General features: G+C 44.0%; 1 protein-coding gene across 2 annotated transcripts; it reads right to left on the bottom strand.

The window, feature by feature from the left end:
* Positions 1-7,151: 7,151 nt before the first annotated feature.
* RIC3 (RIC3 acetylcholine receptor chaperone) lies at positions 7,152-25,639 on the bottom strand. 2 transcript variants are annotated; one of them, XM_028732190.2, is made up of 6 exons: positions 25,389-25,639; positions 19,610-19,842; positions 18,981-19,059; positions 18,174-18,267; positions 12,194-12,342; positions 7,152-11,109 (listed from the first exon to the last, which is right to left on the bottom strand). In XM_028732190.2, the coding sequence occupies exons 1-6, from the start codon at positions 25,534-25,536 to the stop codon at positions 10,607-10,609; spliced, it is 1,206 nt and encodes a 401-aa protein (XP_028588023.2). In that variant the 5' UTR covers positions 25,537-25,639; the 3' UTR covers positions 7,152-10,606. The 2 variants fall into 2 exon arrangements, with proteins under 2 accessions (XP_028588023.2, XP_028588031.2); XM_028732198.2 differs by having other exon boundaries at positions 7,152-10,923; positions 25,389-25,638.
* Between the last annotated feature and the right edge of the window lie 675 nt (positions 25,640-26,314).

The raw sequence follows: 26,314 nt of genomic DNA, 5'->3' as shown, positions 1-26,314 counted from the left end.
ACCGTCGCATGGATCACAGTGGCTAGGTCAGGGCGAGAGAGATAAGGAGCCAACTGCCTAGCCTGGCGGAGATGAAAAAATGCCGCCTTTGTTATAGCTGTAATCTGCGCCTCCATAGAGAGGGAGGTATCGAAGATTACACCCAAACTCTTAACGGACGATGTTGGCACTAATTGCACCCCCGCAAGAGATGGGAGTTGCCTCCTCAATCCCAAATCGCTCCGTCCCAGCCAGAGGACCTCTGTCTTCGAAGGGTTTAACTTCAACTGGCTCCCACGAAACCATCCAGCCACAGCTTCCAGACATCTGGTCAGTGTATCTGGGGCCGAGTCAGGATGGCCGTCCATCAACAGATAGAGTTGGGTGTCATCGGCATACTGATGGCAACCCAGCCCAAAACTCCGGACAAGCTGGGCGAGGGGGCGCATAAAGATGTTAAAAAGCATCGGGGAGAGAATCGCACCCTGAGGCACTCCACACACCAGGGAGTGGCGCGATGACAATTCCCCCCCAAGCGCCACCCTCTGTCCCCGACCAGAGAGAAATGAGCACAGCCATTGAAGGACTGTGCCCTGGATCCCCACGTCGGCAAGGCGGTGGTCCAGGAGTTCATGATCGACCATGTCGAAGGCTGCTGACAGGTCTAGAAGAATCAGCAGCCCCGACCCGCCTCGATCCAGCTGCCTGCGGAGATCATCTGTTAGGGCGACCAGAGCCGTCTCGGTCCCATGGCCAGCGCGGAAGCCGGACTGGAATGGATCGAGAGCCGATGTTTCATCCAGAAACCTACCAAGCTGTTCAGCAACCGCTCTCTCAATCACCTTACCCAGGAATGGAAGATTCGAAACCGGGCGGTAATTGGATAGATCTAAAGGATCTAATGATGTTTTCTTTAAGAGCGGACGCACCACTGCCTCCTTCAGTTCCCCTGGGAATATCCCGGTGCCAAGGGACAAATTGATTATATCACCCAGGGGGGCCCGCACCTCGTCTGGACATGCTCTAATCAGCCAAGACGGACACGGGTCCAGAGGACAAGTGGTGGGCTTTCCAGCTTGGAGGAGTCTGTCCACATCGGCTGGGGATATCCGGTCAAAGTGGTCCAATACTGGACCCGATCTAATAGTAAACAGTATTAAGATCTAATAGTAAACAGTAAAATTAAACAACAGCAAATAATAATTAAACAGTTTACACTTATCAATTACAATAATTACTAATCTATAATCAATAAAAATAACAGTGAATCGCAATGCATAAAAATACCACAAAAGCATATACTTATATTTTAAATCTTCTGTCCAGTTTATCAAGAGCACCTTTTAAATTTATGGATAACTTGCTAAAAAGAACCACACTTCTGCTCAGTTAAGCTTTGCAACAGCAATTCCTCCCTGCAGGAGAGGGTGACCTCTTTGGGTAGTCTGCCCCCAGAAACTAATTTTATCTAATGGATGCCTGCCTGTGTGCTCTAGTGGGGGTGGGATTTCCCAGTGGCTAGAGCTGGCCATCCAGTTGAGGCCCTTGAGTCACTGATGGCAATGAAACAGGCCAAATGATGTCTAGAGCATGAGTGGCACAAGACCTGCTACGAAGTTGAGTGAACAGAACTTAGTGCACATAATGATACGTACTATAAGATGGCGCAGGCGGTGAAGGTCTACTTGGCATCCTTGTTCGCATCCTCAAGTAGCCACCTGGTGAAACTCTTCAGAGGGGTCTGCTGACACGAGCTTCAGTGACCCGGCAACAAAATAGCTCATCTCTCTGCAGCACACAAGGATAGTGTGGCTTTTATTGCAGATATGTAGAGGTTTGTCAGCAGATGGGTACAGTGGTTACAGGTTCAGGTTACAGACTCCGCTAACCCAGAAATATTACCTCGGGTTAAGAACTTTGCTTTCAGGATGAGAACAGAAATTGTGCTCCAGCGGCACAGCAGCAGCAGGAGGCCCCATTAGCTAAAGTGGTGCTTCAGGTTAAGAACAGTTTCAGGTTAAGAACGGACCTCCGGAACGGATTAAGTACTTAACCTGAGGTACCACTGTATATGGAAAGGGTTTCTAAAAGCAGAAGTTTGAAAACTAATCCTCTAACATGTTTGTTACCAGAATGCTTTAGACAGAAGCCATGGCTGGTAGAAAACAAGTACCAGTTTGTAGTGCAGGTATGCCCTATACTGTCCTGGATTTTACGCCAGCCTGTTTCATTGCATCCCAAAACAGCAAAGCCCACCATCCCGCCTGTTTAATGTGCCTTATTCATGAGACACTTTATGATTTGCTACATTTTGATACCTAGGCAGCTTTAGTGAAAGCATGAATGGGCAAAGAACAAAAAGCAGTGTGCAATGGCAAACCGACAAATCAGTCAAGCCCCTCTGCCCCCAAATTTGGAAGATTGCATGATTGGTTGAGTTATCTAGAGATATTTCCAAACAGTCAAGAAATAACTTTGGTTGTGGTTGTTTCATTTTTGTAAACACACAGCCTTGGAGGAAAAAGCATTTGTTGACCTCCTGGGTTATTTCCCCGCCATTTGAAAGCATTGGCTGCCAGCATGAAATGTACATTGGATTTCTTTTGAAAGCAGCATTTGAAACTTCTGCGATACCAACGTATAAATGAAAGTGCCACTATTTTAGGTAATGCAGTAATGTGGTGCAGGAAAAAGTCCTGCAAGGCAAGCATTTTAAAAGCTAGAAAGCTCATTGTCAACAGACTCTGGACAAATTCAGCACACTAAGTGGCAGAGTGCACTCTCTGTCTCTAAAACAACTTGCAAAGAGATTTGGGTTACATGGGTGTGCCTTGAGGCTGTACAACAAAATGTAAGTTTGGTGATTGGTATGAAATAAAAGAAACACAAATGTTTGGAGGGCTAGGGCCAAATATTTATCCATTGTAATATGCATTATATATACTTAGCCAAATTCAAAACCTTTAACGCTAAGGGCTGCTTCTGATGTTGTGAAAGAATAAGGAGGCTGCTATCGTGTTTGCTCAGTTAGGCCCCTCCATCAACACAAACAGTCCTGAGACAATATCTAAAGATTTATGTTTGCACAGGAAAATGACTTGGTAAGATGTCTTCAGCAACTAATCAGATCAGATCATTGATCTCCCACCAACCTTTCTAGTTCTGTCCTTACTTGGGCATTTAGGAGAGACTGGCTGGAAGTTAATCCATGAAAAATCTACCTCCAGCACGGGTCGCATCTAAGTTAGGACTCACGGAAGAAACATCCCCTTAACTTTTCTACCAGGGCAAGCTGTAGGTTTGAGAGGGCCTGGAATTCCTCGTTTTTTGTGTGATTACTTGGTGGCACCTGAGGGCATCAGCAGCACTCTGATATGCTGGATCTAGCTGCTATTGGTATTGTGCCCCCAACCAATGTTTATATTGGAGGCATGGAGGAATTAAATGGTGACCCACCTGTGTGGTGCTGGTTGGAGCTCTGGACCAGGAAACAACAAAAAAGGTGGTCCAGGGCAGGCACCAGCAGTGGGTCCTGCTAGGGATCAGGTGTCCTGACAGTTGCCCATTAATGCCAAGGGGGTGAAGCCAGCCCTGAGTTTTACCTCCAGCTCGGGATCCACAATCAAGCCTGGTGACTTTCCAACTTTAAATCTGGTGATATTCTCTGCCTTCTCCAGAGCGGGGACCTGGCCAAAGACTCTCTTGGATTTTGCTTGGAAAGCAGCAAGCTGTATTGCAGCTTCTCAAGCTTCTCTGAGGCTCAGTATGGCTGGGATGAGCTCCTGCAGGACAGGGGTCCGGCCTCTACAGCAAACACTGGCTGTCCCTGTTCAGAGAGAAGGGAAGAGTCAGTGGCAAGCACAATTGTCAACTGGTGACCAAGGCCAGCCAAAATGTGTGGACTCCTGACCCCAACCTCCCACTAACTTCTTTGTAGAATCATCCAGCCAGCATTTGCGGGGCGGGGGGGGGGGGCGGTTCTTATAAAGAATATGGCAAAAAGCATTTCAATCTCTTTCCACTTTACTTACTTTGAACTTCCTTCAGTTTAAAAAATGTCACTGACAGCCTCAGTTTCCCGTGAGTAATTCTAACTCACTCTCTCTCAATGCATGGGCCCTATATTTTAGAATGAGATCAACCGTAATGGGGGGAAAACCCCAGTGCAGTTTGCAAAAATAAGATTTTGCCATTTCTGTGAAAGGCTTATTAAAATGTAATTGTAAGAAAAAAACAAGGATGTCCCAGGAAGTTGTGTTACTGAAAGTTGTACCTTATCAGTTTTTCAGACAGCCAGATCACTGTTGTCCTTTGGTTCAATGGCCAGCGAAGAATATGTGAGCCTGAATTGTGGAAAAAACCCATAAATGAGAACCAAACTGGAGACAGAATTGTGTGATGTTATTCTGAAGGATCTGTCCTGTAACTAACCAGGTGGTTGCTCGAGTATAATATATAGAGAGAGCCAGGCATACGTATTTGTAGGATTAAGCCCAGATGTTCTGTTTCATCAAAGATGAATTTTAAAACCCAGCTGACTTTTCAATTGTAAAAAAGCAGAAAACTGGAGATGCTAGGTGAACAAGGTTTGCTAGCAGTGTTGTCTCCCATGGCTAACATTTTCTAATTCATCACTGTGCCTTTCTTAAAACAAACCAATGATCATTCTAGTAGAATTTGACAATGTTCCTGTCTCAATTTGTTTTAAATTGTCTTTGGGTTTTAAACAAAACGTGGGTGGGAGTGGGCTAAGAGGAATTAGGACCGAACAAATATTTAATTAGTCATATTTTTGCATAATGCTTAGAATGTGTTCTGTCCATTTGCACAAGACTGTCTTGTCCTGTTGGAGCAGTCAGGCATTCTTTTGTTCGTTCGTTTCAAACTATATGGAGTTTTAGATAAATCTGAGGGGGGAAATGTGCTTTTATGAAGTCAATTTTTAAAGAAACACTTTGGTATTCTGAAGCAAATGTATTTATTTATCAGTATGTGTACAACTAATTTGGTATTTTCACATAATTACATTGTGTCTGTTGTAGAGAGTACAGTACATGTCAATACAGAAAACTTGTGCAGAAAAAAAATTAAACTTGAATTTGTTTCAAAGAATTGTGCCTTCCCCCCCCCAAAAAAAAACATGCCTTTTTTTTATACGTGGTCCTTACTCATTTACCATGTGGCTCCAAGATTGCTCTCTCTTCTCACCATAACTGCTTTCCCCTTCCTCCTTCCTGGCCCATGGAACATCGGTGCATTGGACAGATATGAAAACTTTCTTAGCTGAATTTCACTACGGCTGCATTCCAAGGAAGGATTCGACTGTGAAATTTCTGCAAGAAAGGTGGCTGTTCAAAATCCAGAAAGAAAAGGTGGAACCACATTCTCTGGATCTCCTAGTAGTAACTGCCACCGAAGAAGGGTGTTAGTGCTGTCTTTCCAGGATGTTCACAGACCACTGAAGATCTAGTCATCACATGTTCTCTCTCTCCATCTGCTTTCATCCACTCTCTCTTGGTAAGAAAGCCACGTCCGCCACCCTGGTTTGATGGCTAAGAGGTTGCATCTCACTGGCACACCCATCTCATAACCTGACTCCTCTGATCATGATCAGTGCTCCCCTAAACAAAACATGTAGAGCACCCCTCCATCCACCTCGGCTGAGGCAGCCTTTGGTAGGAGAACGCTACAGTTCTCAGTAGCACCAACACACTGATCCCACCCTCGAAGGGTCTATAAGCTCTGGTACGTCTCTATGGTGGCAGCTTCTACCAGGAAATCTCGAGAGAAGACCGTTCTACATACTATGAATGGGATTTCTGGATCTTGTAGAAACTGCCACCAGCCCCACCTGGGCTTAATCTGGCTGCCTCTGAACTACCCTGATCAAATTTGCAGATGGGAGGGGTGGCTAACACCCCAGAGGACAGGATCACACTTCAAAATGACCTTGACAGATTAGAGAACTGGGCTAAAACAAACAAGATGAATTTTAACAGGGAGAAATGTAAAGTATTGCACTTGGGCAAAAAAAATGAGAGGCACAAATACAAGATGGGTGACACCTGGCTTGAGAGCAGTACATGTGAAAAGGATCTAGGAGTCTTGGTTGGCCACAAACTTGACATGAGCCAACAGTGTGATGCGGCAGCTAAAAAAGCTAATGCAATTCTGGGCCTCATCAATAGGAGTATAGCATCTAGATCAAGGGAAGTAATAGTGCCACTGTATTCTGCTCTGGTCAGACCTCACCTGGAGTACTGTGTCCAGTTCTGGGCACCGCAGTTCAAGAAGGACACTGACAAACTGGAACGTGTCCAGAGGAGGGCAACCAAGATGGTCAAAGGCCTGGAAACGATGCCTTATGAGGAACGGCTAAGGGAGCTGGGCATGTTTAGCCTGGAGAAGAGGAGGTTAAGGGGTGATATGATAGCCATGTTCAAATATATAAAAGGATGTCACATAGAGGAGGGAGTAAGGTTGTTTTCTGCTGCTCCAGAGAAGCGGACACGGAGCAATGGATCCAAACTACAAGAAAGAAGATTCCACCTAAACATTAGGAAGAACTTCCTGACAGTAAGAGCTGTTCGACAGTGGAATTTGCTGCCAAGGAGTGTGGTGGAGTCTCCTTCTTTGGAGGTCTTTAAGCAGAGGCTTGACAACCTTATGTCAGGAGTGCTCTGATGGTGTTTCCTGCTTGGCAGGGGGTTGGACTCGATGGCCCTTGTGGTCTCTTCCAACTCTATGATTCTACCCAGAACAAATTCTACCTATCCTCTGAAAATTAATCTGTTCTTCCCTCTGCCAGTGAGCCTCCGTTTCAAGCAACGGTTAGTTTACTCATTGTTCTATAGTAATGTAGTTTTAGTAGCTGTCTCCACTTTGGGGCTTGTCATTAAAAAAACTGATTCCCTTCAGGGCAGGGTAGAGCCAAGGATGTATTTCCTAGTTACCTGTTTTGAACTTGCAACGTTGCCAATTGGCTGCTGGAAAGGGAGCATAGCCCTCTCTGTGGTAGCAGTTTCTATGAAATCCAGAAATTCCATTCACGGTAAGCAGAATGGTCTTTTCTCATGCAGCCTTAAAATGGGAAAGGTAACTGTCTGCCATTCTTTTTGAAAGTCACATTGCTTGTTCCAGAGAACACACGCATAATACACACAAGAAATATATACTGGAATGTTGTTCCTCATTTTACTCAAGATAGATAAACAAATTTAAAAATAAACATGGATGCAAAAGAGAAATATGCTTACAAAATTTCCTCTGGTATTTTCCATTCATTTAGTGTTGCAAACTATTTTCAAAGCAGGTTTCTGTAATGTTCAACATGGGCCACGAAATGGTGCTGAACTGATTATCAACTTCACTAAAGCAGATCTTTCTAAAGGCTTGGAGAACTGGAATGACCCAAGTCCCTTATTCCTGGAACAGAAACTTATAATACAGAAGCATTTTTGCTGGCCAGGCATATCTGACATTTCAGCCCCTAGTTATTAAAGCAGGACAGCTGCCAAAAGGCAGGCTTTCTAGAAGCAGAAGCCACAAACGTAAGACAACATATACATACAATCTTTCCTGCTGCAGAATAGGTAGGCAGCAATGAAAACCCAACCAAAATTAACCCTCCCTACATCCCTCCCATTTTATAAGTGCAGCTGTTGACATTCTTCATGTACCCTACAATACAACCACACTTTGAATTAGTCATAACGGCTCTATGGAGTCACCTTCTCAAGAAGTTCCTAGCAATCTACTGGATAGTTACATCTGCATGATGTTTCAATGGACGGTATGCCTACTATGTTACATACATGGGACAGGATTCATCTAATGAACTTTCACTTGCACAACAGGGCCTTCTCCCCTTTCCTTCCCCTGCACTCCCTGAAACTGGCTTTTTGTGAGAATCCCCAGAACAGCTCACGGGGAAGGAGGAAGAGATCGCTCCTTCTTTTAAGCTGATGTGCTTGCACAGATGGTTGTAACAGCACAACACGGAATTCCACTCTAAAGCCACAATCCTATACACATTTCTTCGGAGTTGAGTCTCACTCAATTCACTGGCACTTACTCCTGAGCAGACAATACACAGGACTGCACCCGATTGCCTGCAATACTAACCACAATTTCCTGGGAGCAAACCCTGGAGCTGAGCAGTGGTCCATTGCAGGCGAGTAGGCCAAGGGAGTGGCCTAATCTTGGCAGTAGTGAGCTCACTGGGATGAAGCAGGGTGATCATGACCAGGTTGGAGGCGATGGCCCCTTAAGTGTGTGTGGAGCTCCCCAGCCTCATCGCCACCTTGTCCTGCCTCATCCCAATGACTGCAGTGCCAGCACTGTGCTCCCCTCCCACTTCCTTCAAGCTACTGCTGCTTCTCAGTAAACCTGCATGGGATTGGGCTGTGAAAAGCCGTCATGGGAGAAAGTGACCCTTCTTGTGCCTTCGGCATCTCTTCAAAACCCAAACTCTTGTAAGGAAAAAGAGCCCACAAAACAAGCCCTGTATGCCAACAAGCATATGCAGGGTTTCCCCCCGTTTTTTAAAAAATGTTATCGATTGACCAGTCATTTTAGTGATTATTTTGTACAGCTTATAGTTGTGTTTTATTGTATTCGGATTGCTGTGATATTTAACAATACAGTGCTATATAAATACTTGCACAATAAAATAAATAAATAAATAGTGCTTTCATAAATAATTGCAACATCAAAAGAAATTATAAAACCTTTAGTAGAAAAAGAAAAATGTTGAGACAAACTACTCATGTAATTTTAGGCCTCAGAGAAGGAGTGTTATGCCACTTGGCATCTTCATCTCTTTGCTTTCATCCCTGGAAATCCCTTTCTTTCTGCGATTTCATTGGGCAAGTGAAGCAGGTTTTCTGAAGATGCTGTTAATTCATCTGTCAAACGACACATGTTGGTCATCTGTTTTGCTCTCCTCCAAAAATCATGCCCTTGCGTTTTGGTTGCACACTTTAACTGTGAGTGCATTTTGAAAAAGTTGGCCTTGAAGTTCATGTGGAATCATGCGGTAAGTAAGCCTTGAGCCACAGGAAGGGCTGCCATCTTGAGCCACAGGCGAGGTGAAATGGATTGCTCATTCCACAAGTGACCTAGAAAAAGAAACCCTGTTCTTTGTTGATTCAACAAAAAAGAGATAATTTGGCACACACCCACACGCCAGGCTGGGGGGAAGGGTTGGATTGGGCAGAAGCGTCCCTCCACCCACCTCTATCATTTAAGTAAGCGTCCCACCTGTCTCTGCCAACTTGGTTGCAAGCATCACTCCATCAATACAGACATCACCCTTCTGACTGCCAAAGATCTTGGCAGGCAGAAGTGCCACTGGTGGAATCCCCAGCAGCAACAGCCAGTGGAAGGCTCTGCAATGGGGCATTCCAGGGGCAAAGAGGGGCTGAGCCAGCCTGGGATCAGTTGGAACCAGAGCTGGCACCATGGTTGTCAGATAGCAGCATCATGCCAGATCAGTGCCTCATCACTGTGCCAGCTCCAGGCTGGCACAGAGATCTGCTTGCCTCTCCCACTTTCCACCCTAGCCACAATAGGTAGCAGGGCTGCGAATGCAGCACTGGCCCCCTGTCTCCACTGAGTCCTGCTAGGCAGTGGGCGGTATTAAGATTTGCCCCTAAATTTCCCAGAAATTCCTTGTGCTTATCAGCCAAGAAAATCAACTAACACTTGCACTTAAGGAATGGCATTAAGACTCCCCTTTCACCTTACGATTTCCTCATCACAAGAGCATGAAGGATTTTGGTCTGCAACAAGAGACCACCCAAGACAGAGGCAAAAAATAAAATAAAACGCCAACTACTTTAGGCGAATCAAATATAAAAACTGATTATCTGCTATCCTTTTAAGGGTATCTAAAACAGGCTGCCTCAACCTGACGAATGGTTAACATTGGTGAAGGTGTTAGAGTGGGGAAATTCCCTACTGGATTACTTTATACAGGAGGAGAGGCTGAAAGAAGGCACAATGGGAAGCTATCTTGATTTAGACGCCTTGGGAGGCTACAGCAAGCAAGGGACTGGAAACCAAGCCTTCTGAGGAACAATTGAGGGAGTCGGGTATGCTTAGCTTGAATGAGAGGAGATACGCATGATAGCCATCTTCAAATATCTAAAGGGTTGTCATACGGAAGATGGAGCAAGCTTGTTTTCTCCTGCTCTGGAGGGTAGGACCAGAACCAATAGCTTCAACTAGAAAGGAGATTCCGACTAAGAACTTTCTGGCGGTGAGAGCTGTTCAACAGTAGGATGGACTCTCTCAGCGGACTCTCCTTCCTTGGAGGCTCTAAAGCAGAGGTTGGAGGCCATCTGTAATGGTTGCTTTGGTTGAGATTCCTGCATTGCAGGGGGTTGGACTAGATGATCCTCAGGGTCCCTTCCAACTATGATTCTGTGATTCCAAGGCAGTTGATGCTGAAGTGGCCAGGCTAATGAACTAGTGGGGGGCTACTTATTTTCAATCCAAATAAGCAGCAAATGCAAAAGATATGCAGCAGCTGTGTACGCAACAACGGAGACAAGCAAGCCTTTGTCTTGCAAGCAGCAGTTTACCCCAGTCTCTAGAAGGGGAGATAGCCTTCCGCGTTTGATCCTCAGTGTCCCAGCAACGCTATGCCCTTCGTGTTTCGCTTCCTCAGAATGCCCATTTCGTCTGGATTTCCCTCGTTCTGCTCTTGGGGATCTGCATTTTCGAGGTCGGAATCTAGCAGCAGCTCCTCCTGGGCCACGGCATCTTCCATTTCACCGCAGTTTTCGGGGTAGAAGCCCTCGTTCTCCGCTATCACAGCAGGGTCGTCCTCTTCGAAGTGGCAGCAGTAGCACTTCTCAGGGTCATGGCCAGCGCCACTCTGGTCGCTGAGCATGGCATGCTGGCCCTCCGTCTCGTGGGCTGCTGCAGGGTCACTGTTCACTATGGCGAGAGCAGACAAAATGGTTTCACTACATAAACACTCCTCATCGTCCACAAACGCCATTCTCTCTGCTATCTCTTCAGCCGAAGGCTGGCTGGGGTCAGGGTAATCCACAAGGATTGTGTCCTGTCTGCGCTTGACGCAGTCAGAGTTATCATAGACAGGATAGGTCTCCTCTGGATAACCTTAGAACATAAAATAAACTTGTCTTAGATGGAACAATCATGCCAAGCACTTTGTTCATGGATCTGTTCAGCCATACAAACACCTGAATTCCTGTAGGAAGTGACACTGATTACAGTGGCACTTTCAAATCAGTGTGCTTGATTTGAGGTTGCAGCCAGAAGAGATAATCTAGTCGCTGAAATTGCTTATGTGTTTTAGAATGAGATCTGTCCTGCATCCATATGGGACTGGTCTAGACATACTAATGGCTCCTTGCTAACCAGGATTAACAAATTGGGATTTAGTTCTTCGATTGCACACTGCCTTCCTAGAGCAAATCCCCTCTCCCTGCCATTAACTGTGCTTCACCATAAGAGGTATTAACAACAGCCTCAGATATTAGCTCAGGATGTGTGAAAATGGCAATTTTGATTTCATTCAGTTTCCATTTTCCCAGTCTTAAATTCAGTTCTCTACAATTCCCCATTGGTATGTGTGTTTTTTTAATAAAAAAAATCAGCACTTGAGTCTGAAATTATCCTAACATGCACATTTCTTGTATTGAATTTTGCCCGTTACACATGTTTTTGCAAAGCAGTTCCCCAAAAATATTATGCATTTCTGTATGTTACGTTCACCACTATATGCATTTTTATGTAAGTGGCACCCTACCTAGCATATGCATTTTTGTTCACATTTACTTGTCTAGAGAACTGCATTGCAAAATTCAGAGAAGTGTGGATGTCAAAGGAAGTGATGTTACAGTTTGTGTATTGTTTTGGTAAGGGCAAATCAGGTAGGTTTGCCTTTAAATACAAAAGGAATAAAGTCCCCCCCCCCACATCCCTAGATATTACCAAGGAGCCCTCCTGTCCCTCAGCTTTGTAGCCTAGTGCTATAAGCTCTCATGAACAACAAACTACAGCTGGCTAGTCTGAGATGCTTAAGCAATCGATGGATTCTCTCTTGTTAAGAGAGTCAGGTGCTCAGATGCCTTTGAATACTGAACGGCTTCCTGTGATAAGCTTTTCTTTTAAAGGAAAAGCAGAAACAAACAGCAGCACACTCGTGCTCCCTTCATATAAATAGAAAGGCCTTCCTTACCTTCCCAGTCCTGCATATACGGAGCCTCTTCAGCTTCTTTCTCTGGGGAGATTCCATCTATGAGTTTGCCTTCTTTCATGACCTTCGTAATTTCTCGGAGCTGCTGAAGTAGCCTTTTCTCTTGATCAGTCGTGACGTTTTGGGGCCGACTATGGAACAGAAAGGATGCTTTTGAATTATGGTGCTGGAGGAGACTCTTGAGAGTCCCATGGACTGCAAGAAGATCAAACCTATCCATTCTGAAGGAAATCAGCCCTGAGTGCTCACTGGAAGGACAGATCGTGAAGCTGAGGCTCCAATACTTTGGCCACCTCATGAGAAGAGAAGACTCCCTGGAAAAGACCCTGATGTTGGGAAAGATGGAGGGCACAAGGAGAAGGGGACAACAGAGATGGTTGGACAGTGTTCTTAAAGCTACCAGCATGAGTTTGACCAAACTGCGGGAGGCAGTGGAAGACAGGAGTGCCTGGCGTGCTCTGGTCCATGGGGTCACAAAGAGTCGGACACGACTAAACGACTAAACAACAACATGGAACTGGCATACAAAAACCCCACAACAACAGCTCAAACCTACTATTGGACATGACTGGCAATATCTGAGTGAGTTTTAGAGGAATGGTTCTCTGTCCTAGTGAACAAGCATGAAAAAAGCAACTGTGCAAGCCAATTAAGATATCCCAATGTCAAATAAAAAAGACTGCGATATAGTCCCATACTTAACCTCACCAACTGCCACGGGGAATCATAAAAAGGCCTTATTTTAAAGGCATTCACTCTATAGGTTTTTTAAAAAAGGACAGCATACAAGGAGATGAAAGACCTAGTCGTAAGATTGAAACAGTGTAAATAATATTCATCATGCGAAAGGCTGGGCTGGATGAATCCCAAGCCGGAATTAAGATTGCCGGAAGAAAAATCAACAACCTCAGATATGCAGATGACACAACCTTGATGGCAGAAAGTGAGGAGGAATTAAAGAACCTTTTAATGAGGGTGAAAGAGGAGAGCGCAAAATATGGTCTGAAGCTCAACATCAAAAAAACAAATATCATGGCCACTGGGCCCATCACCTCCTGGCAAATAGAAGGGGAAGAAATGGAGGCAGTGAGAGATTTTACTTTCTTGGGCTCCATGATCACTGCAGATGGTGACAGCATTCACGAAATAAAAAGATGCCTGCTTCTTAGGAGAAAGGCGATGGCAAACCTAGACAACATCTTAAAAAGCAGAGACATCACCTTGCCAACAAAGGTCCGTATAGTTAAAGCCATGGTTTTCCCAGTAGTGATGTATGGAAGTGAGAGCTGGACCATAAAGATGGCTGATCGCCGAAGAATTGATGCTTTTGAATTATGGTGCTGGAGGAGACTCTTGAGAGTCCCATGGACTGCAAGAAGATCAAACCTATCCATTCTTAAGGAAATCAGCCCTGAGTGCTCACTGGAAGGACATATCCTGAAGCTGAGGCTCCAATACTTTGACCACCTCATGAGAAGAGAAGACTCCCTGGAAAAGATCCTGATGCTGGGAAAGATTGAGGGCACAAGGAGAAGGGGACGACAGAGGACAAGATGGTTGGACAGTGTTCTCGAAGCTACAAACATGAGTCTGACCAAACTGCGGGAGACAGTGGAAGACATGAGTGCCTGGCGTGCTCTGGTCCACGGGGTCACGAAGAGTTGGACACAACTAAACGACTAAACAATAACAACAAAATAATATTCTACTTTGTTGCCAATTAATATGATTCACACCATTGTTTAGAAAATAAATGAAGTAGCATCAATGAGATACTATTGGTGATTTAAAATGGCATTTTTTTCTGGCTGATTTACATAATTTATAAATCAATAATTTAAATCAATCCACCCTCAGGCACAGTTGTGGAATGCCAACTAACATCACAGCTTTTGTGGGCGAAATGAAAGGGTACAGATGCAAGGGAGCTGGGGGAGGCAAGGTACCAAGAAAGCAGGTGGCTACATTTCACACGTTGACCTGAAGTAACTGATTTCTTTGGGGAATTATAGGGAGAGAACTACCTAAACTGTATAAAAATGTATTTATGTATGCTACTACAGTTGCAAGAATGTTACTTGCCCCAAAATGGAGAGAAGCAGACGTCCCAGTGAAGGAAGAATGGATACAAAAACTTATGGAATATGCAGAAATGGCAAAAGTTACCGGAAGAATAAGAAATCACGGTAACAAATGTTTTAATAAAAGAATGGAAATTGTTTATTGAATATTTACAGTGTAAACCTTCAGTTTTATAAGAGTATATACTTAAAGTAGATGAATTAATGAGCAAATTAAGTTAATTTGGATATGCAGAAGATATTAAAAATTACTTTAAGGAACCGCAGAAAGAGGGGGGAGGAAGTCAAGTTTTGAAATGTTAAAATGGTTGTAAAATTAGTGAAATGTATAAAACCTGAAAATCATAAATAAATTTTTAAAAAAACTTTATTTTTTTCAAAAAAACAAATAAACTGGAAAAAAGGAGAAAGGAAGAAAAATGAAGTAACTGATTAAATCTTTGTCTGAATCCCTATTTCTCTCTTTTAAATTTTATTTTATTTTATTTATATCCCACCTTTCTTCCACCATGGAACCCAACCCATACATGTGGTTCCCAGTCCTGCTTAGCTTCAGCAAGTTGGGGGCCTTGTGTGCCTCCAAAGCAATGCCCTAAGACCATCAAAATACCGTTTGGCGATTTGCTTTATTGCTCACAGTAAAATAAATTCTTGCCACTGTGCAATAATAACACAGAGAGCTTTATATATATAATAGATGAACAGTATTAGTGACTAGGAAATAGATGGAAACAGTGACCTTTTGTGTTATTTTCAACTATTTGAGAAAGATCAAGTGGCTCATAATTTTTATCATCATTTTATCCCATGCTGATTAAATATCACAGAAAGAGGAAAGCATTCAAATTACTTATATTTTTTCTCCTAAGTTAAGAAAAGGGACCGTCAGACAGCTATAGAGGGGCGGGGGAAACATGCCTGGTTCTGATCTTACAAATTTGTAAAGAAAAATCCAACCTATTGCTTGTGAAAACCTTTATCAACCTGGTACCCTCCAGGTATTTTAGAAGACTGCTTCTGTCAGCTCAAAACAGGCATTCTAACCAAATAAATAAAAAGCATGCATCAAAGTGGGTTGGACTCTGCAACCCAATGGTTCTTCTGTATCTGTTGAGAGGTCGCTTCCAGCTGACCGGTTTATGGAGCAATCATCCCAATTGGTTTGCACAAAATTTGCAGGGAGGCGAGACAACATTGGCTGTCTATGGAGCATCCATTCCCATTTGATTACTCACGGGTTCTGTGACAATGCAACAAGCAATTGTTACCCCACACTTTCCAATGCATTCTCTCTTCAACCAGGCATCTGGCTGTTCTATGGCCTTTTTAATGTGATTGCAGGAAGGGGGTTATTGTTTTGTTTTGTTTTGTTTTGTTTTGTTATCTATTCATTTTGTGCTCTCTCTTTGATTTTATCTTGTGAACCTCCCTGAGTTCTTCGGATGAAGGGCAAATAAATTATTATTATTATTATTATTATTATTATTATTATTATTATTATTATTATTATTTCTTTACAGCAAAATGGGCCTGGAGGGAGAGCAGGTTTGTTGCACAAGAGTGCCAGATCGACTTTAATTGTCTGAAACCTAAATTTGCCAGTATATCACTGAAACCATCAAAAAAAATTAGCAGCAGTTTGGAAGCACCCTGAGTTTTCTAGGTCTCATCTTTAAAACAGTAAAAGGAATAGTACAGTAGCAACTTGGCTGAAACAGTTATGCATAAGGCCTCTGGTCCTTTTATTAAAAACCAGTAGGGATTTTCTCTCATTATTTTTTTAGAATGAACACGACCCTTAATGAGGCGTATCATTCTCTAGGAAATATATTTCCTTTCCCATTTGCCATAGCTTTTGCGGGTCTCCTCCCTTCTCCACCTACTTTTCTCCAAGTAAACCTACCTAAGCAGGAATTGAACCCCTATTGAATTTCTTCTGCTTTCAGGATAGTGTCTCCTCTGCCAACCCTGACGTTTATCAAACTAACATGTGCCTTTTGAAAGACTGTGACCTCCAGACAGGCAGGAAAAAAAAATCAAAGCTGCTTTGTCTTTGCTATGGGTGCTGGGTTGCCTAATGAGAGAGACTTTACCTCACAAGAATAGCAAGATATTGTGGCGAGGCCTTTTCATATCATGTCATTAGAAAGCAGCAAGACTAGCAAAGTAAGATGCCTCTAAATAAAAGGGAAGATACACAGTGTCTTGGCTCTGGCCTAAGGGCGAATCTTATGAAGCTGGATTGTTTAGGAATCTGCAGAACTGCTTTGCCTAGAGAAACACTGATGGTCTTATCAGAATTATTTTGGCTCCTGAGCAACATTCCTTCAAAAATCTGCTTTGCTTTGAGTGCCGTTTAAGGGCCAATGGCAACTCTAATCCCAGACTTTATTACTGTTATGATTTCTCTATCAGTGACCTGGTTCCTAACTAGGGCATCCAACACTGGCAAGAGGCAAACACAGCTCAGCGTGGCTAACAATTTGCCTTCATGTGTTCTGTCCACTGTATGCCACACAGAAGCCATCTGAAATGTTTTACCGGTACCATTTCAATCAGAACTCCAGTTTTAGCTGAATTTTCCAAATAACTTCAGCAACCTTATCTATGAAGAATCAAATAGTAGAGGAAACTGTCTGCATGTGTGCTTATGGACCACCGTTCCATTCTAAAACACAGGAAGATGTCTTATGCTGAATCAGACCAGGAGCATAATGTTTTTATGACCATTGGTCCATCTACCTTTAGTTTTGTCTACACCGATGGCAGCAGGTCTCTCCAGACTTTCACACTGCAATTGCTCACCCAGACACGCTGGGGACTGAACCTGTGACCTTCTGCAAGCCAAGCAGATGCTCTACCACTGAGCTACATCTTTCCCCTTGGTCAGTCTCTTGTGTCAGACTGATTGGAGACTTAGCTTTAGGCGGCAGTACTAAACACACTTACTTGAAAGCAAGACCTGCTGAATTCAGTGGGACTTATTTTGGGATAAATACGTACCTATGGATGCCAAGCATAAGGAAAAGAGCCTTGCAATCTGTGCATTGGATGAGCAGGCAGCTGGAAGACAGGCTACAGATTAATATGATCTGTAGTGAAGGGTAGCGAATAGGCCATTCTCATCAGCATGGCAAAGACTGGGAAGAGTGAGTATCTTTAGTTCTGTATTTATAAATATTCTTAATCTAGTAGGTAGTAAGGATAGTTCAAACAAACAGTACTCAGACAAATAACTTAATTATGGACCATACAAAAGTGCCTATTTATTGCCTGAACTGGGATATTTTTTCTTTTCTTACTTAACCCATCAAGCCACCCTCTTTTTTATTTCCCATCTACTGTGAACAAATGGAATACTGCCAGAAATTATAAATATTGGCATTCCTTCTGAAATTCCATAATGGAATTTATAGAGGTTAAGAAGGCATCAATCCATTTATGCAGAACATTGTAACAGAGTTGACGTCATCTCTTTACAATCTCTGGGTGACATCCAGCTAAATCAAATTCAGATTAGGCCCATTGAAATGAATGGACTTGGAGAGCCATTGTTTTAAATGGGTCTACACAGGAGTATCACTCTCTGTGTTTAATGGATTTATGAAGCTACAGAGCTAGTGAAACACCACACCAGAAACCACGTGCATCCATATTTCTTTTAGTTTAACTCAAAATGCTGAATTTAGTTTAACATAGAACTAGAAGAGGGAAGAGTTGCGTAAAAGTACCTCCAAATTATAAGATGTTTAAGAGATGCAGTTTTTTATTTAACAGCATATTTTTATTTGCAATGTTCTAATTTGCTTTATCGGGAACAGAGAAATACAAAAAGAACCCGCCCTTTTTAATCTGCTGGAACAAAAGTCACTGCCACATACCTTTCACAGTTGGGTCCCACTCTATTGATTAATTTCTCCATGGCTTCTTCGGTCTCTCTCAGCTTATCTTGAAGTTGGGCAAGCTCATAGTCAGCTGCAAAATAAATGTGGTCCCAAAAGGCATCAGCGGTAGCTCTGACAATTCACTCCATTCAATCAGCATGTATTTGTTCTGAATGGGCAGCAAACAAAATGGAACTTGTTCCGAGGGAACCATGAGAGGCGACTAAGAGGGCTTTACCGGTAAACAGAACTAATGAAAATAATCTTTTTATTCTTCCCAGGCAGAATGAAAGGAAAAGGGAAATTTCCCTAAGGCTAGGAGAAGCATATATAATGCACCCAATTGCTCATAAGCAGCTACATGCAGAGCGACTGGCTGATTGTAAATGCCTGGAGACAGGAAAGGCTATGACATAGAAAACCACACAGTCTAATGACATAAGGGATGTTCAGAATAAGAGGAAAGCTAACAATTATTTTTGTTGAGAAGAAGGAGATCAAGGCTGCGACTCTATGCATAGTTTATGTGGGATAAGCTCAATTTAACAAGAGTGGGATTTATTTCTGCATACGCACAGAATTCGACTGTGTTGAAAGTAACAAACTCAATGGGTGATATCCAATTTCTCCCCTTGGATTTCATCCCACTGATTTCAATGGGTTTACTCAAACATTGACTATCACTCACTACTACTAGTAGTAATAATAATCACAGTGCCTCATCTATCGTGCTGCTAGATTTATTTTCCAAGTGAGAGCCAATTTTGGATGCCATTTCAATTCAGTCTGGGAAATGCTACTTACTGATTTTCCTGTTTGTGTTTCCAGATGACGACGGAGGACATTTCCGCTCAACTGTTGTGGTTTTCCCCTTAGAAGAAAGCTATTAATTGGAAAGGGTTATTGTTGTGACAGAAGTGACATAGGTGTTTCTAGAAAGACATTAACAGCCTCAGCTAAAACATAAAAGGAAACCAAAGTTATGAAAATGAGATGAGGCAAGCCATGGCTCACTCTACCGCCACACTCCCCTTTTGCATGCCAGGTTTGAAAGCTTCTGCTTTCAGTTTTAAACCAACCACAGTTCCCTATGAAGTCCTAACTTGGGGAATCTAGTTGCTGAATATATCAGGATCAGAAACCAGAGTTTGCTTTTCGTTTATGCTCACTAAGTAGAGGTTTTTTTGGTTGGTTTTCAAAAGAACCATTAACAAGTTTGATCATCACAGGGAAATACAGTTAGCTTCAAAACAGAAGCTCTTGATCTTCTCCTCCAGCATGTGACCATATGAACTAAGCATTCGTTTCATCCCAATACTAGTGGAGAGAAGCAAAAGAGCCCTTAGATTTACCATGACATGTGAACTAGGTCAATGACTCACTGGTTAAGAAACTTACTGATGCAACTTCAAGGGTGAAGTGGTATTTCTTACCTTAAAAAGAATGTACAATATGTATAAAAGGATCCCAAATCCATATATTGGGATGACTTGTCCCACAAGACCTCTTCCACTGCCGCCTCCTCCACCTCCACCGCCGCCTCCACCTCCACCCTTGGCCTTTGCAACTGCTTCCGCAAGATGAGACCTTGGGAAATGGGTAGTGGGTGGTCTGGTTTCTGGAGACATCTGGGGATGCATTGTTGGAGGAAACTGACTGGTCTTTCCTGAAAGTCAAGGTTAAAAAGATCCATTCTTAAAGGGATGTGTTGTGTTTTAAGTCCTGTTCTATCCTCTGAATATGAATCTTAGGTGGAATCTAGACACATATAAAAAAACGCTATGAAAATGCCTTTAAAAAAAATGATTTGAAACATGTATCAAATTTGCCATAGCTTGCCATCGCCATCCAGCATCACATTTGTATAATGCACACTAAAAACCTTCTATTTGCAGCTGTATAGAGAAGTCCTTAATAAGGTGTTCATACACCCATATTTTTTCACACAAGATTGCACATATAACAATGACTGTTTGACATTTCTATCACATCAGTAAGTCCCCATCATCAGAAACCATATGGCAATTTTAACATATGGTAATTGACATATTAATTACTGCCAAGAATCCCATTGAATGAGCATTGGATAACAATGTACTGTGGTACCTTGGGTTAAGTACTTAATTCGTTCCAGAGGTCGGTTCTTAACCTGAAACTGTTCTTAACCTGAAGCACCACTTTAGCTAATGGGGCCTCCTGCTGCTGCCACGCCGCCGGAGCACGATTTCTCTTCTCATCCTGAAGCAAAGTTCTTAACCCGAGGTAATATTTCTGGCTTAGCGGAGTCTGTAACCTGAAGCGTATGTAACCTGAAGTGTATGGACCACAGTATGTTGAAAGGCACAAAGCAGGAACACCCAAACAACCGGTTTGAGGAACTAATCCAGCTTCTTAGGCCTGCCTCAGGAACCCACCAAATTTTGGTGGCAGCGGCAAAAAGAAAAAGTTGTTCACAGTCTGGGGTGGGGACAGGATAGCAGAGCCCAATGTCTTTATGGGGATGCAAATTCTCATTTGATGGGCGGAGGGGGAGCAATAGCCCCTTTCTCAACTGATCTCCACAAATCAACTAAGCGAGGGGGAGCTGTGTGTCTCTGACAGTGTGTGGTGGCCACACCCACTTTGGGCAAACTTCACCACTTGTATGCCGCTCCTGGAGGGTGAATGTGACCTCAAGCTAAAAGAGATTAATCACAAACTGATGGGAGGTTGCTATGGCACCAAGCAGCTTGCCAAGATGGAACACTGCCAGCTAAGTTGACATGCATACCTTGCCAAAATGAACCACACCAGTTTATATTCTATTTTATGCAGATTTTGACACACTGTAATTCAAAACTGTATGGGGGCTGCAGAAAAGTCACCTGACATTTAAGGCACTACAGTGTATATACTTAATTCCTTAACCACTGATGAACTACAATTTAGGGAAATCTTGGGGATCCTCAGAAGCTTATTGAGCTTTTATCAAAATCCAGGAATGTCAAACGAGCATGTTAAGACAGCTGACTCACCACTACCAGTGTCCCCCTGCAATGAGTAGCTGCAGGATCGTTTCCACTGTGCTTTAAACCTTACCTTTCAGTTCAACTGGGGATCAGGGAGGTCCTGACAGGCCTGGCTAATGCTCTAGTCCACATGATGTTGAATACACTACAGAATATTTCCCAAATGCCTCTACAAGACACTGGAGTTCCAAGATGGGTTCATATAAGTTCCTTGGTAGATATCTAAGTCTACCCCCACCCCACCCCCATTTTCCTGAACACACCTGGCAACAAAACCATGGCCCTACAGAGCCTGGCCTGCCATAGCTCAGGAGTCACTTTTTGCCAGGAGAACCTCCTGATTCTGCCCCATCAGCCATCAGTAAAGTTCTGCTCGTTGTGACTTCAAGATTTATGAAAGTACTGTATGCTCAGTGATTCCATGATTGATCTGTAAAAGTTCTCCCAACTTGGCATTCCATTTATTTTGTGGCCCTACATAATTGAGCACCAATACTCTGATACACAGGGGAATGTGCAAAGATTTTAATTACAGTTGTACACAAACGGCTGTTGCATGTGGCTGTACTGGATGGGTTACTAACCCACTACATGAGGAAGGAGCCAGACAAGACCAGCATCCCAGCCTGCTCTAGCTAGACAATACCCACCCCATTCCCCACCTCCATGCCCACCAGAGAGGTGTCAGAACTGAGTTTCAGCAAGTTCCAGCTGGGGAAAAAAATCCCTGCATTTACTATTCCTGTGCCCCCCCCCAAAAAAAGATAAAGGTAAAGAACCCCTGGTCAGTTAAGTACAGTCAAAAGCAACTATGGGGGTGCAGCGCTCATCTAGCTTTCAGGCTGAGGGAGCTGGCGTTTGTCCACAGACAGTTTTCCAGGTCATGTGGCCAGCATGACTAAACTGCTTCTGGCACAATAGAACACTGACAGAAGTCAGAGTGCACAGAAATTCCATTTACCTTCCCGCCGCATTGATACCTATTTACTTGCACTGGCATGCTTTTGAACTACTAGGTTGACAGAAGCTGGGACAGAGCAACAGGAGCTCACCCTGTTGCGGGGATTCGAACCGCTGACCTTCCGCTCAGCAAGCCCAAGTTCAGTGGTTTAGACCACAGCATGAGTCTGCTCCCTTTTCCTGTGCCACTATATCATGCTAGGTCATGAAACAGGATACACATTCTATACTTTTATTCCTAACTGGGATTTACTTTATTATGCTTAGGGCTTTCTGCATCCATTGACTTTTATACTATCATGTGAGATATTCAGCCTGACAGTGGCTTTGTTTACTTAGCTGAAACAAGAATGCTAAAAACATTATCTTCATTGCTTTAGCTCAAGAACCATTTTGAGTCCACAGCTCCATTGACCAACTACATTCTTTCCCTGTGGGGAAACATGCTCCAAGCCTCAGAAGCCCAATTAAGTCACCCCTTGCCTGCAGAGCAAGCAGCCCCATACCTCTTTTTCAACACCAGCCCTTGTGGAGTGTTCCCTCGGCCTCCTCTCATCTCCTTGGAAGTCCTCTGGGCAGCCACTGCAGCCGCTCTTGGTCCCTGAGCCACCCCCACCCCACCCCACCCCAAAGAGAAGTGCCTCCTCACACCGACCCACAGGGACCTGGGAAAAAGATGCCCCCAGCCTTAGCAGCCTGATGGGAGACTGGCAGAAGGTGAGTGTGCAGCCACCATCTTACTCACCTTGGGAGGTAGCAGTGGCGGCAGCAGGAGTTGCTGGGCCTGCATGGTGGAAAGGCTCCCCTTTGGCTCCAGGCACTAAGCTCCCAGGCACATAGCAAGTACGAGAAAGGCCAGCATAGCACCTGTCTGCCTGCCCGATCTCCCACTTGTCTGTCCATTCCCAATAGCAAGGGCTGGCGAACTGGCTGGCTGGGCTCCGTCACCCACTTGCTTGCTTACTCGGAGGCCACCTCAGCTCTGGGCAACCAGCAACCCCTGGCCAGCTCCAGAGGCACCATTCGCCTGTAGAGCTTGTGGCCAGAGTTGTTGCAATAAACAGCCGCACAGGTCTTTGAGAGGCAGAGATGCGAGAGGGCATCAAAGGAGGGAAGGAAAGAGGGACAGAGGCCAGTGTTGCCCGTGGCACCGCTGACCATCATTCAAGACACTCCAGGGTGCCACAGCACACTGGTTGAAAACCACTGCTTTAGCTGGATAAAAGGAGAGTGTTACAAACAGCATAATTTGTAACAAAAACCCTGCGGTTTAAAAATGAGCATCTGCACCAAGCTTCATGGGATATGGCCACGCCAATACCCCCTTTGAATTCCAGAAAGGCAGAGAGGCTTGATTCCTGCCACAGCGAGACTTGCGACTAAGTGGCAACAAATCCAACTCGGTATATGCTTTGCAGTTGCTGCAGCAATTTAAAAGTACTCAATGAGTGGTTTAGAGAGCAAGGTAACACAGCTGAGATGGGATACTTCTTTTCTGGCAATTCAATTTAAACACACCTGAAATGCTACTTCTACAATTCATTGTCTGCAGCTCTGTAATAAAAGTGCAACTTTAAAAGGTGACATGGGTGGTAAGTAATGATGTGAGAATGAATAAGGGTAGGACTGTAAGCTCTTACCACCCCAAATGTACAGTTATGCCTTCAGAAGTAAGATCAACTACACATTAAGGAAGGCAAGAAGTTGCAGAAATACTGCAGTGCTAGTGCAGATTTTTTCTGTACATGAGAAATCCTTGGTACAATCACAGATATCCATTAGGAAAGACACTTTAAAAATAATGCAAATGGTGACCACTTCTGCCACAAAGGCTGGCAGAAATTTAAAAAAAAAAAGAAAGAAATGGCAGAAAGCAGGAAAAAATGATACAGACGGTTTAAATCATATTTTATTTCATATAAAATATCCAAAGCAATGTAACAAACATCAAAACAATTGGTGGACATGGAATTTTGAAGTTTATAAAACAAGAACAATGTGATGACTACAAGATGCTGGCAAACTGATGCTTCCAAGGGATGGCTTAAAAACGAACAAAATTTAAAATGCACGTCATCTTGGAAGAAAGATTCTGTGAATTCAATGGTAAAGGCCAGGTAAGGCAAGGTTGTAATCTTAACTTTGTTAGCCACAGCTAAACCTGGAGATATAAATAACGGCACATTTCCTAACACTGAATACAATAATGTCTCACCTGAACCTCCTTCAGTCAAGATACCTGCTAGTCAAAATGTGAAGTCTTTCTCTCTCACACACACTTTTTTTTATTCAGTCCTAGACTCAAGGGGCAGCTGCAGTAATAGCTTCATTGCTCTGCTGGATCAGACCAAAGTCCCATCCAGTCCAGCATCTTGTTCTCACCGTGGCAACCAAATGTCTCTGGAATGCCTTCAAACAGGACATGGGTGCAACAGCACACTCCTCACTTGTGTTCCTTAGCAACTGATACAGTTGCACATTGGAGGTAGTGCACAAATGGTCCTCCATTAATTCGTATTAAACCCCTTTCGAAGACCATCACTACATTTTGTAGCAGCAAAATCCGTAATTTAACCACGCACTGTGTGAAGAAGCACTTCCGTCTGTCTGCTCTGATCGCATTTACCACTTGGAATGCCCATTCACCCAGCTTCCTAAGCAGTTTCAGCACATCGGACAGAACTTCCCAACAGCTTAGTTGTGAGAAGGAACGAGGGCAAGGCAGTTAGAACTGCGATTTACTTTCTTCAGTGAATGGTCCATTTCATCCCAAATAAGACCGATCTAATTAAATGAGCAAGGATCACCTTCCCGCTACATGTATCCTGAGCTTCCAGCCACCCCGCTTTCCAAAATTCCTGTGCGGAAAGAGCAGGGGAAAAGAAAAAAATCACGTACAAGAAAGAAGAAAACCACGTGCAAAAAACAGCACAGGTGAACTGTGCAAAAGGGGTTGGGTGCATTTGTGTGTGCATAGGTTTGCAAATCCTTGGGCTTCCCCCACCTTCCTCTAATCTAATATCGAGAAAGCGATTTAATGCGTGGGCATTTTGCACAGCAATCCCACCCAATATATAAAAAAAACCCCTCCCCATTTGTGTTTCCAGGAGCTGCTACGTGGGGGTGGGGAGCGGGGGGTGCAGATGTGACCCTGACATGCACATGACTCAGTCCGGCAGCCCTTGACGCACGAGGTTGCGGAAGGGGTTCGGGGGCGGTCGGGGCCTTCGGGACGGCCTCTTACCCTCGGGCGCGGCGACCAGAGTAGGCGGCGCAGCGCTGGGCTCCGGCTGCCTCCAGCCCCGCGAAAGGAAGACCTTGGGCAGCAGCAGCGACACGCACAGCACCAAGCAAGAGGCCAGGGCCACCTTGCGGAACGTCGAGTACGCCATGGCTGGCCAGAAGCGCGCGCCCGACCGCCCCCCGTCGTGGCCCGGAGCGGAACGTCGGCGTCCTTTCCCGCACGACGTCACATCCTCGCTCGCTTCCCTAAGCCGTTGGGAATGTTTTCCGGGTTTTTTTGGGAGGGGGGGGGAGGGCAGGAGAAAGAGAAGGGCTGTGGCGGACATGCGCACTTCTCCCGAAGGCGCCGGCGGACGCCAGGCTGCCCACACTTGGAGGGAAGGCGAAGGGCGAAGAAGAGCAGCAGCTTCTGCCGCTTGCTGCCCTGCATATTTTACTTCAGAATTTAAGGGAGGCATGTTTTAATCTGCTTTCGCTTTATCCTTGTTGTTAATTTTTTGAATGCTTTGAAATGGTCAGTTCTTCTTGTTGATCTTTTTTTAAAAAAACTGTTTTCCATCTCTTGCGAACTTTTTGAGGTTTGCTTTTTGCTTTTTTATTTTATTTTTTACAATCAGCCTGGATAGCTCAGTTGGTAAGAGCTCGGTGCGGATAACACCAAGGTTGCTGCAGCTTCGATCCCTGTATGGGACAGCCAGTGCCGGGTTTACGTATAAGCTAAACAACTATAGCTTGGAGCCCCACTCTCTTGCCCCCCCCCCAATATTTCACTATTAATATACTTCTTCTTAATTGTATATCAGTTCAACAATTGCTTTGATAAAAGACATATTTTGTTATGTGCAAATGGCTTTAGATACCTATTAGGGCCATAAATTACCATATAGCATATATTCAACACAAAAAACAGTGACAATTTGTTGCTGG

This window comes from Podarcis muralis, chromosome 1 (genome assembly GCF_964188315.1).
Source record: "Podarcis muralis chromosome 1, rPodMur119.hap1.1, whole genome shotgun sequence".
NCBI lineage: Eukaryota > Metazoa > Chordata > Lepidosauria > Squamata > Lacertidae > Podarcis > Podarcis muralis.
This window is presented reverse-complemented; position numbering and strand designations above follow the sequence as displayed.